Source organism: Cololabis saira, chromosome 12, assembly GCF_033807715.1.
Source record: "Cololabis saira isolate AMF1-May2022 chromosome 12, fColSai1.1, whole genome shotgun sequence".
Lineage (NCBI taxonomy): Eukaryota > Metazoa > Chordata > Actinopteri > Beloniformes > Belonidae > Cololabis > Cololabis saira.
Genome location: NC_084598.1, coordinates 41,265,874 through 41,281,496, shown reverse-complemented (window position 1 = coordinate 41,281,496; position 15,623 = coordinate 41,265,874). Strand labels below are relative to the sequence as shown.

The 15,623-nt window shown below is 35.9% G+C and overlaps 1 protein-coding gene across 3 annotated transcripts in view; it reads right to left on the bottom strand.

Annotated features, from left to right (window-relative positions):
* The window catches only part of LOC133457487 (E3 ubiquitin-protein ligase Itchy-like), a 47,944-nt gene extending 32,456 nt beyond the window's left edge, over positions 1-15,488 (bottom strand). For all 3 annotated transcript variants that reach the window (XM_061736817.1, XM_061736818.1, XM_061736819.1), the window contains exons 1-3: positions 15,352-15,488; positions 5,737-5,829; positions 934-1,075 (exon numbers count right to left, since the gene is read on the bottom strand). In XM_061736817.1, coding sequence (XP_061592801.1) covers positions 934-1,075; positions 5,737-5,806 — 212 coding nt within the window. In that variant the 5' untranslated portion in view covers positions 5,807-5,829; positions 15,352-15,488. The remainder of the gene's footprint in view (positions 1-933; positions 1,076-5,736; positions 5,830-15,351) is intronic.
* Between the last annotated feature and the right edge of the window lie 135 nt (positions 15,489-15,623).

The following is a 15,623-nucleotide window of genomic DNA, read 5'->3' as shown; positions in this document are numbered from 1 at the left end:
CTAAGACAAAAACAAAAAAATTGGAAATTACGAGAATAAAGTCATAATATAATGAGAATAAAGTCGTAAAATTACGAGAATAAAGTCATAATGTTGCGAGAATAAAGTTGTAATAGCATAAAGTCGTAATATTATGAGAATAAAGTCGTAATATTACGAGAAAGTCGTAACATTACGAGAATAAAGTCGTAGTTTATGAGAATAAAGTCGTAATATTATGAGAATATAATTTATGAGAACTCTAACAGGAAGAGCAGTCTTCTCCCTGTATTAAAATGAGGAATATTGAGCATCTTGTGAAGTTATATTTATAATATATTTATTACGACTTTATTCTCGTAATATTACGACTTTATTCTCAAAATATTACGACTTTATTCTCAAAATATTACGACTTTATTCTTGCAATATTATGACTTTATTCTCGTAATTTTACGACTTTATTCTCATATTATTATGACTTTATTCTCGTAATTTCCATTTTATTTTCGTCTTAGTTTGGCCCTAATACTCCGTCGTAATAAACCAACCTGTAGTTGAAAAAAAATAAAAATAAATCTACTTTATTCCCATTAAGTCCAATGGAAAGTTTCTAATTTAAAAAAATCATAGACACTTTGCAAGTCTACTTGTGAAAACAGAATACCCTATAACGTGTTCCAAAGAGTATAGATAATGACAGACTGCTACATGTAGCCTTCTTTAAGACTACAAATCACAAAAATTGTACTCGGAGGATACGTCATTAACAGTTTCATACGAGTTTTTTTTGTAAATCCAAGACAAGCTCTTAGAAACACCAGACCAGTAACCTTGAAACATTCAGATGAGTGATAAGGAATGCACAGTTCACTGCATCTCCACGCTGAGCCGATCAGATCTTTCTGTGAATATTCACTGAACCTAAATGAAATATGAAGTGTCTTGACTTACACGGTGAGGGGCTGCTTCCATTTGGGGCTGTGGGTGTTGTTGCATTTCTCGGTTTTCTTTGACTGACCGTCAACTGTCAGCTCGACGTAAGGACTGGGACCAAACCAGTTCTTCTTGTTTTCTTTAAGTTTAGCTGATAGCACTGAGAAAGAAAGAAGAGACCGTTTTAACGCAGCCAGCCAGAACCAAAACATGGAAATTTATCAGGAACAAGGAAATAAACATACATGTCAATTTCTAAATTCATTGTAACTTAATAGAAGAACTACCCAAAATGCTCAACATCCACTCATTGATATACATAAACTTTAGTACAGCAATTTTATTTAAATACAGTGAGGTGACAGCTTAATATGAAGGAAGCATCAAAAAATACGTCATTAAGGATGTCCCAACAATTACAAAAACAATGTAATTCAGAATAAAACTATTATTTTGCTGTATTTTCTGTTTTGTGCCTGAAGGACTTGCACACTTCAGAGATTAACTTTACTTAGCCATACATAAAGGATTCCTGTGTAATATAGTTGGTTTTTTTTTTACTATAGAGTTCATTATGGGAATCTAAACTTTTTTATGTTTAAATTTCATTTTTAACCTCACTTTGCATTTAAACTAAATTTCAGACTACACTATTTTATGCCCAATTTGCCAGTCGGCGCATCTACCATCTGGCCAGAGGTAAAAAGTTATGTGTGCGCAACTCAAAAGATAAATCACAGACAGTTGGCAACATAATAACCAAGATCTAGTATACTTAATATCTGGAATCAATGGAGGGATAAACATTTGAGCTACAGCCAATTAGAGAGCAAGGCATTGGGTGATGTCACTATGAGAAGGGAAACCCACAAAGCCAGATACAGATACAGTAAATGTTTAAGGAAACACAAGCAGGAATCTTTGCCCCTGTCCCAATACACCCCCTACCCCTAGTTTTTAGCACTATCCCTAAATTTTGCACGTTCCTGTGAGGGTAGTGGTGTCCCAATTCCTCTTTTCACCTAGGGGGAGTGTGCTTATTTAGGGGCAGTGGATATGAATCTAGCCCTTCAGAGCGATGGTTTTCAGATGCACCCTAGATCAGTGATTCTTAACCATAGGGCCGCGGCCCACACTTGGGCCGCGAGCGCCATCTAGTGGGCCGCAAAAAGATTTCAGTTTTGTACATGTGGGCGCGGGGGCCGCGGGACTGCATAGCAACTCCCAACCAAATGAGGAGAAGACACTCAGCTAGCTGTACGTGTAATAGTAAGAGAAATGTTGTGTATTTACAGAGTAAATCCTTCATTTTGCACGGAGTAGGTTTAGATCCGCCAGGATTAGGGATCGATTACTTGGGTCTGCGCCCAGAGCGAGCGAGCGCGGCGTGATCATTTATCCCGACGCGTCCCCGTGGCCGGGGAGGTCGGTGCCGCTCGGGCTTGCGGGCTCCGTCGTTTACTGCTGAAGGATGGTAGATGTAGATGCGTGGGCTGACGTGTCTGCTGGACTGGACTGTTCGGGCTTTCTCAAAAGCATCTGAAAGTGACTCTGTTGCTCCGCAGCCAGACGCTGCGGGCTCCTGCCCGTCTCAGCTGATCAGGCTCGGATGAAACCTGAAGCGCTGAGTCCTCTGACAACTCAACTGATTAATGTAATATCTTAAATAAAAGTACAATAAAACTAAGTTTTGTTCCCGCTCTATTTTTAAATATGCACAGAACTGAAGTCACAGAAAATAAACTGACCATCTTAAAACATCCTGCCTATATTTGGGTCAACATACAGTTGTGAAGCAGCTTTCTCCACAATGAACATAATTAAAACTAAATATGTTCCAGGCTCATGTTTATATTCATTTATTATAAAAACGTGTTGAGACAATTAACAAAGAAAAGGGGAAATTCAAACTGCTGGTAGAGAAATAAAATAAGATAGCATTTGAAAAATAAAATAAAATGTTTTTTATTTTTAAGAGAAAAAAATATGTGTAATTCAAGTTACACATGCTAAGTGGCAAATATGTACTTTTTTAATATAAAAGTCAGATGCAGATGTTGATACAACTATGAGGCTACTTGAATATATATATATATATATATATATATATATATATATATATATATATATATAATGATGTTCTGGACCTTCGCTTGAGTACATTTTCTCTAAATGGACCTCTTAAAGTTTTAGTTGAATACTATCACTTTAGTTGAATACTTAATATTTAATGGGCCCCGGGCCATTCTGTACTGTAAAAATTGGGCCCCAAGGTCAGAAAGGTTAAGAACCCCTGCCCTAGATGACCAAGGGCTAGAAACATTTCCGAGAATGCTTTTCGTTGTCATTTGCGGACTGAATAAAAAAAACACATGGCGACATCTTATTTTTTAGTGAATAAAAAGAAGGAAAAAAAATCTATATTTTGAGTTAGTTTCTGCATAAAAATGCGTTTTGATTACATTTCTAGAGATAAATATATATTTTACTTTCATAATATTCACTCAGTGTACTCATGTACATAATCACTCGTTCGCCCGTTGTTGCGAAGATCACGCCAGAATAAAGGCTGATTTATGGTTCCGCGTTACACCAACGCAGAGCCTTATGTTAAAATGTTAAAAATGTTATTTTTTTATATACTAGTATTTCTTATTATTTATTTTTCTTATTATTATTGTATATACAAGTTTACTGTTTATAGTGTGTTATTATTACTGTGTTATTACTTTTCTATTGATGCCTCTTGTTTTTGAACTATCCCCTTTGCTGCTGTAAACTGCAAATTTCCCCTCTGTGGGACTATTAAAGGATTATCTTATCTTATCTTAGCATACGGCGCAGGTTATGCGGCGACGCGCGCCATATGCCGTACCCTACGCTGTAGGTTCTGCGTCGATTTAACGCAGACCCATAAATCAGCTCCCAAGCTGGCAGGCAGAAATCCCAAAATTTTTGGAGCAAATTTCTTAAGAGGCGTAGCTACAACTGTTAGATTTCATCTATTAAACCAACATTTATCTTCCTAAATGATTTATTTCAGCCAGCGGTAATTCTCCACAGAGCTGCAGGTTTCTCCCCGGGACAACGGCACAGGTTGACCTGGCGATCACGTCTGTACGTGAGCTGCTGCTGCTGCTGCTCCGAGCCGCAGATCAGATTTCTTAACAGGCGTTATTTGGATAAACTGAGCCCAGGTTGGGGATCTTAACGGTTACTTTTACGCCTGAAAAAATATTAAAACTCAATAAAGTGGCATATTAACAGCGCTACAGCTGAAATTAAAACGGCTTTTGGCTCTCAGCTTCCTGATTTTAGGGGTGGTGCTGAAAAGTAGGAGTAGTGGGAGTATTGGGACAGGCCCCTGGGAAGATTTCAAGTGCCCTAAAATCTGTGGCTTCTTTTTTTAGGGGTAGTGGTAGAAAGTAGGGGGTGTATTGGGATTGGCCCTTTGTTTATGTTTCTATCTTTATTTTATCTTCAGGTAATCTTTTCCTGTTTTGCATGCGATTACTCCTCATTTCCTGCATGTTTGTTGATATAACACACTGCCGTCAGGCTCGAGTAACGCCCACATCACAGACCAGTCGCGTAGTTTGAACACCACACCGACTTCAAGACTCTTGTCTGAACAGCACAGAGATCTGTAAACTGTGAAAGCTGTGTACTGTAGAACAGCGTCATCATTTGTGCTCACACGGACTCAATAGGACCTGACTCAGCTCTAGGTTTAGAGCTCTTGAGGGATAAAGTCCGTTTAACCACTAATTCAACGGATTTAGGCCATTACGTCCTCACATACAGTTCTATTGCATGCTTCCTTCTTCACAAGATCATTGTGGCGGTGCATGTGTAAATTAATTCAAATTAAAAAGTACTTTATTAATAATGGGAACTTTCAGTTGTTAAAAAATATTTGGGAGAAGGAAGCTTATTTTAAATTCATTCACAAATTCTACTTAACTCCAATAAAAATGCATAAAATATCAAAGGATATTTTGTCAAAGTGTCCCAGATGTAAAAAGATGGAGGGGACATTCATGCATATGTTCTGGGAATGCGACCGTTTACAAAATTATTGGAATTCAATTAATTCCCTTACACAATTAATCCTGGACAAAAAATTTGCAGTAGTTTATATTTATTAAATGACATATAATTTACAACTACATAACAAAAAATGCAGGATATTAATTTTGATCACTTACTTTGCCAAAAAATGTTTACTTTTATTTTGGAAGAACGATTCCCCGCCATCTTATAAGACTTTCATAGATCAACTCACAGCATTTCTACCATTACAAAAACTAACATTGGAAAAATATAACCGTGGCCATCTTTTTCAAGAATTTTGGTTCCCATTATTCTCTGGTTTAGAGAACTTAATTGTACGCTGATTGCTGTTTTATTGCTGTCATTTACTTTATGTATCTTATGTATCTGTAGGTATTCGAGTTTTGATGCCCCTACTGTTACTTACTGATGTTATTTTCCATATTTTTATTCACTCACTTTTTTTTCCTACCGTCATTAAGGATGTTTCTAATTGCCTTTCTTTTGTGAAATAAAAAGATATTAAAAAAAAAATAAAAAAAATAATGAGAACTAAATTCAAATTGATTAAAACTTGCAAAGATTATAAAATCAAAACCACAGGTGTAACCAATGACAATAACCCCGAGGGATACAATAATGGAATCCTCATTTGTTTGATTTTTGCATTTGTTCATTACCGCTGTGAAAAAACACACAAAATTAAATTTAAACTGTGAGGACTGGACTTTAAGATCAGTCACGACGTGATAAAAGTGAAGACTTTACCAATGATTTGCAGCTGTGCCTTCAGAGGGTAACCATTGGAAGTGCCCGACTTGGTGACTCCACTGGCCATGACATAAGGCTGGGAGGAGAAGCCTGCAGCAAAGAAAATGCATAATTACACTGGAGACAAATACATTTTCCACTGTTGCGAAGTTGCAATAAACAAATGAAATGCTGAGACCAACAGTGTTGAGGACACAGTAAGACTTGGGGGGGGAAAAATCCCTTTAACTATTGAAGAAGACATGACATATTTTTGTGAAAACAATAAATTCTTGGCTTAAACATCACTGTACGTTCAAAAAGATGAATGACGTGTTTTGAATCCCAATGCAAAATAAATATGGTGTATCCCAGATTTGCAAAATCTACAGAGCAAGATTTTATTTTCAGGTATACGTCATAACTAAGGCTGAACAATCGAAATTTCATTTTAAAATGTGGTCTTTTGTAAATCCCGTAGGCTGCAGTTTCATAAGATGCTATGCAGCATATCTGATGGAGGTTAAAACATCATTGGAGCTCACTGGTTTTACAAAGTCGCAATTTTCTGTAGGGGAAGCATAACATGCAAGTGTAATCTTTAGAAGAAATGGTCACTGTTCAGCTGAGAGGAAAAGTAGAAAACACCAATCCAAGAGAAAAAAAATGACTTCTGCTGTATGGAGGAGCTTTGGACTGAAAAAGGAAGGTGTAGAGTTACGTAAAACCTAAAAAAATTAATATATATATATATATATATATATATATATATATATATATATATATATATATATATAGTTACGACAACAGCCAGCACCACAAACCACTGCAATCATCTGAAAAATAACCAAAATCTCCATCCACTGATGTGATTTCTGCTAAATCAATGATGCACACAAAAAATTTTGAGTTGTTAGTGACAGTAACAAGCCAGATAATCAACTTCATTAACAAACTTGTCTAAAGATTTCCTGTGTATCAGCACAGTCAGCAAATATTCATTAAAAAACCTTTTCAGAACTTTTAAAATATGCCATTCCTTCACATATATTTTATAAATGTTTAGATATTTATGTAGATATTTATGTAGTATTATATGTTGAGAGGGATAGTTATAATTATGTAATATATGTTATATATTTATTAGGTATGTAGCATATATATATATTTAAAGGTATATTTATGTAGTTTATATAGTGTATATTTATATAGATTTATATAATATTTGTATTTTCTATATATTGATATCATATTTATGTTATATTTATATTTTATATATACCTATATGGATAATATTATACTATATCTATATGGATATTGTGTAGATATAATAACAATAATGTAAATTCATAGTTATAAAGGGGTTACTCCTTTTTTCTAACATACAGGACTGTCTCAGAAAATTAGAATATTGTGATAAAGTTCTTTATTTTCTGTAATGCAATTAAAAAAAACCAAAAATATCATACATTCTGGATTCATAACAAATCAACTGAAATATTGCAAGGCTTTTATTATTTTAATATTGCTGATTATTGCTTTCAGTTTAAGATTAAGATTCCCGGAATATTCACATTTTTTGAGATAGGATATTTGAGTTTTCTTAAGCTGTAAGCCATGATCAGCAATATTAAAATAATAAAAGGCTTGCAATATTTCAGTTGATTTGTAATGAATCCAGAATGTATGACATTTTTGTTTTTGTAATTGCATTACAGAAAATCACAATATTCTAATTTTCTGAGACAGTCCTGCATGTGAATATGAAGATGTTACTGTTTATTTTTATATACATGTTCGAAATAAAAATTCATTAATTCCAAAAAAAATCATTCATAAAAGTACTTTTCTACAGCATGAAAATAGTTGAGATGGATCTGAAAAAGATGGATGTGCCTGGAATCTCCCTTAGCGATAAGGTGAGAAGCTTATGGAGAAGTAGGGCTGGGCAATATATTGAGATTTTAATATATATCGATATATTTTCAAACGCGATATGGTACGAGACAATATCGTTTATATCGATTAAAATTTTTTTTTTATGATTTTGATATAGCTTATTTTGTGACAAATTGACTTGAATGTTTTATTTGAGATTTGCACAAATGTTTTGCACAACTGTCAACCTCTGTCTGTTACTGTCTACATTAATTGCACAGTGTATTTTAATTTAATTGTTATGCAGGAAAGGGATATTTGTTTTATTTTATTCAAGAAGCATTTTTATTCTATATATGCAGGCAGTTTATTTGTATTTCATTTGTTTTATACATTTTGATATTGTGCAGACCTCTGTTAATAAAGGAACCTGTGTGACATTTGGCACGAGGCTTTGTATTAAAACTGACTGTTTTTTTAAGGGTTTGCCTCAGAAAAAAATGAAGCTAACAGAGATGCTATGCTATAATGCTTTGGGGGAAACCCCAATTATGGCACAGAAAAAATATCGATATATATCGAGTATCGCCATTCAGCTAGAAAATATCGAGATATGACTTTTGGTCCATATCGCCCAGCCCTAACGGAGAAGGGGCTCGTCCACATGGAGAGGATTGGGTGGCCCGGCCAGAGCTCCTGGACGCCTCCTTGGGGAGGTTTTCCAGTCACGTCCCAACGGGAGGAAACCCCAGGGAAGAGCCAGGACACGCTGGAGAAAAAATGTCTCTCCGCTGTGCTGGGAATACCTTGGGATCTCTCCAGATGAGGCGGCTTAAGTGGCAAAAGGAAGCCGGGGCTTTCCTGCTTAGGCTACTTCCCCCCCGGGACCCGGGCTCAGGTCTGAAAAATGTGGATTTTTACTCCACAATAGCTGATTTATTGTCAAATAGGATGACGGTCACCCCTGTATCATTCCTGCACATCACTGATAATGAAACACCATGTTTTACTTTCATACTCCAAACCTGATTCTGGCTCAAATGTTTAGGCAGAAGTTTTGTTTATTGGAGTTCTGTGTTTGGTTCCTGAGCAACAACTAGAGCTGTGCAGGGGTTCCTGGAAACCTTGCAGATGGATGAGAATACACTTTGAACAATAACATTTCCTATTGAAGGAAATTGTGTTGCTCATGATCATATTCTTTATCATTCTCAAGTGATAAACTGGAGAATCTGGAAACTAGAAACGGTTATCTACAGGACTGTCTCAGAAAAGTAGAATATTGTGATAAAGTCCTTCATTTTCTGTAATGCAAAAGTGTCATACATTCTGGATTCATTACAAATCAACTGAAATATTGCAAGCCTTTTATTATTTTAATATTGCTGATCATGGCTTACAGCTTAAGAAAACTCAAATATCCTATCTCAAATAATTAGAATATTCTGGGAATCTTAATCTTAAACTGTAAGCCATAATCAGCTATTTTAAAATAATAAAAGGCTTGCAATATTTCAGTTGATTTGTAATGAATCCAGAATATATGACATTTTTGTTTTTTTAAATTGCATTACAGAAAATAAAGAACTTTATCACAATATTCTCATTTTCTGAGACAGTCCTGTAATGTCCACTTTAATTATTAAAAAAAAAAGAAGTACATGATTATGCTCCATATATAACTGAACTATCAACCTTGCTTATTCAAATATCCACTAATTTTCTGTAAATTACTGGAATTATAGGAGAGATGACAGGCTTCTGTCCCTAAATGGCAGTCAGTTAGATGTAATAAATGACCTCTAATGAAGATCGTAAATGTGTACATGTACAGCCTTCATTCCAGCCATTTAACAGGCCAGTAACAGTTGTATTGTTTTTTTTTTCATTTTAATCTCACAGGGATTTCTAGGTTATATTTAAAATACAATACAAGGAAAAAGACTGTAAATTATCCAATTTTAACAAGGACATTTAACGTCACTGCACCACAATCACAACCTATGAGGCAAGGTCATTTATATGAAGTGTATAGCTAATAAAAGCATGTAGATATTTATTCTCTTGAGGAGGTATCCACTCCATTTACATCACTACAGCTTACATGTCCCTCCCAGAATCTATCTTTACCACTTAGCAGTCTAAAGACCGGTTCACATCTGTATTCAAAGCAGCAACAACAACACTGACGGACTGTAAAGTCAAACATGCAACACAGAGCTTAAAGTCAAACGGGAATAACAGTGAGAGACGTCAGTCTGGTCCATATGTGAATTGTGCAGAAGTTACAGCATTAGGGGAGGTAACAAGGAGACGTCAGAGGATGACATAAACCAGTGTTAGCAGTGTGTGAAAGGCTGCTTGTTTAACCCTCAACACCCCTGGTAAGAGAATACAAGTATGAGAAAAATAAGCTTAGGGTTCAAAGCAGTCCCACACCTACCACTTTGTCCTATAGAGGGAATACGCATGACGTCACAGATGCGACTTCACAGCGTAAACTTTCAGTTTGAGCAACTGGTAAACATCTAAAATGGGAAAGAGCTGTTGTGCGATCAACTGTACTCATAGCAAGAAATCGGAGTTATTGTTTTACAGACTGACGAAAAATAAGCTTAAGAGAGACAAATGGATCGCTGCAATTCGCAGAAACAACTGGATTCCAGGCACCGAAAAGTGGATTTGCGGTTCCCAATTTGTATCAGGTAATGTTGGATTTTTGGGTAGTTAACGTTAAACGGTCAAATCATAAAGTTCGGTGTCCTCATCACTTTAATTTCACCAACAAATCCTGCCTTGAAGTCGGACCGAGCGTCAAGACTTTTGTAAGCCTCCAAGCTTTGCTTCGTGTATTTCCCCGGCGTAGAAATTAAGTACATATAAATATCAGGAAACTCGATTCGTGGCCAAATATTAATGTCCATGGACCACTGGTTCTTGGTAACTGTACGGGTCACTGTCAAGTCCAACTGTCTTTAATTTAAGCCGATAATCGGCTGTTATCCCGTCTTTTCCACAGTTTCCCCCACTAGTTGCAGCCGTTTTTGGTCCAGTGGGAAAGTGACGTCAGTGCAAACCCTCTATATGAAAACACCTGAACCCAAAACAGTTACATCTACATGGGTATGCAATTAAACTCAAGATCAACAAATGCTCAAGATGTTAAATACGTTGGATTTCAACATGTGAAAATCCAATACTAACAATTCTTTACTACCACTAAAAAGTGCTTCAGCAAAAGGAGAAAGAAAGAGGAAACACTGACACAGGAAGCCAAGCCAGTGATCTCTCCTTGAGTCTGGTGCATTACCTCAAAGTATTTCTGAATAATACATGTTCTTCACTCCATCTTGTCCAGTCTGCAGACACATGGCAGAGCTGGAGAAAGTGATGAAGTCCTGGATTAACTTTCACTCTGGCTACTGCTTTGATCTTGGTCAATAATTCAGCGCATCTTCTGACTTTGCAGCCTTGGAGGAAGACGCGTCTCTTGTCTTACAGATGAATGAATTTGCTGAATATTAAACTCTACAATGACCTCTATTGAACTGCATAGTTTTTTTATAAGTCGGTTTAATAAAACTACTCACAGGCCAGCGAGTTGCAAGTGGGTTTCTTACGCCCCAAATCGTATTGGACTCTTTAAATTATGGAGGATGTCTGCGATTTAAATCCAGCATGACTGTGACTTCTAATTTTCGTCGTAAAAATCCCGCCACAAATCACCTACCAGCATCAGCAAATATATCGTGGATGTATTTAATTAAAGTATTTTATGTCTTAAAAAAAGTACCCAAAAGAAATAAACGTAAAAATACAAATCAAGAAATTTGTTTTGTTTTGTTATTTGTTAGCTTCACAACAAATAAATAAATAAATAAATAAATCCAGACCGGCAGAATAATCAACAGTAATAATCAATAGAGGTCATTTTTCACTGCCAAAAACGAAGACAAATTATAGTAAGAGAACGGTGATGTACAGAGCTATGTATGAATGGAACTTACTTCCCAATCACTTTGAACGAACTACTAGCATAAAAGAATTCAAATTATTAGTGAAGAAACATCTCTTAAATAAATACATATAAAACTTATTTAATTATTATTATTAAATGGCTATTGGGGTACTAAAAAGGGCAATGGGTTCAAGTTACAATAAGTGATTATAACTTAAACGCATTGTCGATGATTATACATTGTTTGATTTTGTTGATGCTATTTAAAGAAGGTATGATTTTGTATTGTAAATGCATTACATCTAAATGTTTCGGAATGACTGTAACCTTAATGTGAGTGTCAAAAAGAGCACTGGTTTTATTTGACAGAAATGTAAAGTATATTTTGTAGTAGAATCCTTTTTTTTCCTATGTTTCTTTTCTTTTTCTTCTACTACCCCCCTTTTTTCTTTTCTTTTTCTATGTTTCTTTTCTTTTTCTTCTACTACCTCTTTAGGTTTGCTTTAAATTTTTGTCTTGTATTGTATATTTTTTTATTTTATTTTTTTTTATTTAACCTTTATTTAACCAGGCAAGCAAATTAAGAACAAATTTCTTATTTACAAGTGCAGCCTAGGGATATTATTTTTGTGTCGGACCCCAGGAAGAATAGCTGCAGTTTTGCTGCAGCTAATGGGGATCAAAATAAAACTTCAAACTACAAACTATAAGATGAAGCGCAGCTATGGTTACTGTAATGTTTATTGTTACTTTGGCAACTTAAACACAAGTAAGTTTTTTCGCTCAAGTCCAACTGCAGACAGTAAAATATTTCTCCACAATAGTTGTTCAAAAAACACAAAGCCTTGACAGACATCCAGGGATTCATGTCAGTAAATTAAATTAAAAAACACAGACACGGTGGTGTAATCTTTAAAACACCGCAGGTCCGGAGGTATTATTAGCCCCTTGTCCCGAACAGGGCATTGGTTTGAACTTTAGTCCGCTTACTACTGCTGGGGATCTCAGAAATACCGACCATCTACTTGCTTTCAACAATACAAGGTCTTTCATAACAAATTGAAAGAAACTTGAAAGTTAAATGCCAAACATTTCCTGTAAACACCATTATACAAGGATGAGCTGCTTGCAGCATGACAAACACCCACGAGCAGAACATACTTTTCTGATGATTAGTATCATTGTAAACGTAGGCTTGTTTCAACTCCACAATCTTCCTTTAGCAATGTAAAATTGTATTTATGGTTAGTCTTCTGCACGTATGTGATAAATACTGAAAATGAAATATGTTCAATATGTTGATAGTCTGAAGAAATTCCCCTGATTTAAATCAAATAATTTGAGATACATTTTTAAATATTGAAAACAACACTATGGCCTGAGGGCAGAGCAGAAAACATGATCAAACATCTGACTTGAGTCCCAAGATGCCTTAAGAGTTAATAAATGCCCACATGGAAGTACCAGAAAAGTTGCTGACGCCGACTAACACTTTGCCAACAGTCGTTTTACGACATAACTGATTATATAAAATCTACCCAGTCAGAACTGTTTCAGAAAGGAGACACTGAAGAGCAGAACATATCCCATAATCTCTGACAGGTGTAGTCTGATATGTAACTACGGTCCACCTGCAGATGCTCCACTGATGTGGAAGTCTGAGTGTCAAAGTGAAAACATATAACAAAAAAAGGTTGATAATATTAAATTGAGCCTGACACATGTTTTCCTTCCCAATGGGAGGTTAAAAAGTTTGATCTGTTAGTTCCTATGAAGCTCCCAGACCCCTGAGGTTCATCTGGATTTGGTTTGTTGTGGTTCCCAAGAACCAGAACCAAGCAAGGTGAGGCAGCGTTCAGTTATTCTGCCCCTCACCGGTGGAACAAACTTCCTGTAGACCTGAGGTCTGCTCCAACTGTAGATCCTTTAAATCAGGCGTAAAAACATTACTGTTTATTCAAGCTACTCTTAAATTAAATACTTACCTGCTGTACTCTACTGCCCTCACGTTTTAACAACTTGTGCTTTCTATTATTTTACCTCTTTTCTTATCATTTTATTTGTTATTTACTGTTTAATTGTGTCTTGCGCTTTAAATGTTGATGTAAAGCCCTTTGAATTACCTTGTGTTGAATTGTGCTACACAAATAAACTTGCTTTGCCTTGTAGACCTGAGGTCTGCTCAAACTGTGAGCTCCTTTAAATCAGGGCTAAAAACATTACTGTTTACTGAAGCGTACTCTTAAATTAAATACTTCCCTGCTGTACTCTACTGCCCTTACTTTTTAACAACTTGTTTCAGATCAGTTTTCTTCTCAGAATAATCTTAGGCATAGGATTGCTTCTCTTCTATGTTTTAGTTGGGCTGATATGCATATTCTTTGGTTGTTTCAGGATTTGGTTTCTTCTTGCTTTTTTATTATTTTACCTATTTTCTTATCATTTCATTTAATTTTATTTACTGTTTAATTGTGTCTTGCCGCTTTTAATGTTGATGTAAAGCACTTCGAATTACCTTGTGTTGAATTGTGCTCTACAAATAAACTTGCCTTGCCTAGTTTAACTGGTTTGCGACTTTTTAACAACTTTTTTATTATTTTACCTCTTTTCTTATCATTTTATGTGTTACTTACTATTTAATTGTGTCATGCTCAGAGGTGTCAAGTAACAAAGTACAAATACTTTGTTACCTTACTTAAGTAGAAATTTTGGTTATCTATACTTCACTGGAGTAATTATTTTTCAGACGACTTTTTACTTTTACTCCTTACATTTTCACGCAATTATCTGTACTTTTTACTCCTTACATTTTAAAAACAGCCTCGTTACTCTATTTCATTTCGGCCTTTAAAAAAAACTATCCAGTTAAATTGCTCCATCCGGATAGAATGAATTTGGTTGTGGTTGTTTCAGATGTTCTTGTCCAGTTTTGTTCTTACATCCGTTCCCTCAGATTCCTGCAACTAAACTTGGATGTACATTCCAATAAAGGTTAGGATAAATGATAACATGCCTCTGAAGTTTGACTTTTTGCACCATTACAATACTTATAGGCAACTAGTCATCATATCTCCTGCTCTCTGAAACACACGTTAATGCTCAATAGTACACATATATGGTTCTTTAATATATTTGCATTATACTAAGACGCATTCATTTTCAATGGCTTTTGTCCTTAATGGCTTTTTCCCCCCTTACATTACTTTTACTTTTATACTTTAAGTAGTTTTGAAACCAGTACGTTTATACTTTTACTTGAGTAAAAAACTTGAGTTGATACTTCAACTTCTACAGGAGTATTTTTAAACTCTAGTATCTATACTTCTACCTGAGTAATGAATGTGAATACTTTTGACACCTCTGCCTTGTTTTGAATTGTGTTATACAAATAAACTTGCCTTTCCTTCCCTTTCCATATTAGCATTAACTTCCTGTTTATTTGTTGTTTTCTTTTGTATTTGAATTGCTATTTGGAAATGACAGATATAAACAAGCAAAAAAACACATGGCTTAAACAACAAACGCAGGTCAGCTCATGTATGAGGAGCTAAATGCTAATGTTAGCCCCGCTGCGGATAAAGGGCTGATTTTTGGTTCCGCGTTACACCGACGCAGGGCCTACGGCGTAGGGTACGCGGCAACGCGCACCGTACGCCGTAGGCTCTGCGTCGATTTAACGCGGAAGGACGAGCCGGTGAAGCTCCAGCTCCGGCTACCTGGCCCGTCATGACGGCTCAAAAACCCACAATCTCGATTATCGGTTTAAAAGCTGTTGGTTTTTTTTGTCAGTGGCTTACGCGGAACCCGGGGGAGACGGTGGATGTCGGACGGCGCCGCTGGAAGGACGTCCCGGTCGCTGTCCCGGGGGTTTGTTGACGTCTCGGTCTGGATTTCACTCCTCGCAGGAAGAAACTTCCACCATCTTCAGCTCCCAGTCACGTGACCGAAACAAGCCCGGCCGCGTCACAGACGTGGTGACGGTTTTTTTTTTTTTTTTTTTTTTTATGAAACTTTATTTAAATTCCAGAAAATACAATAACATCAAAATAAATGGCAGGCATCATTCAAT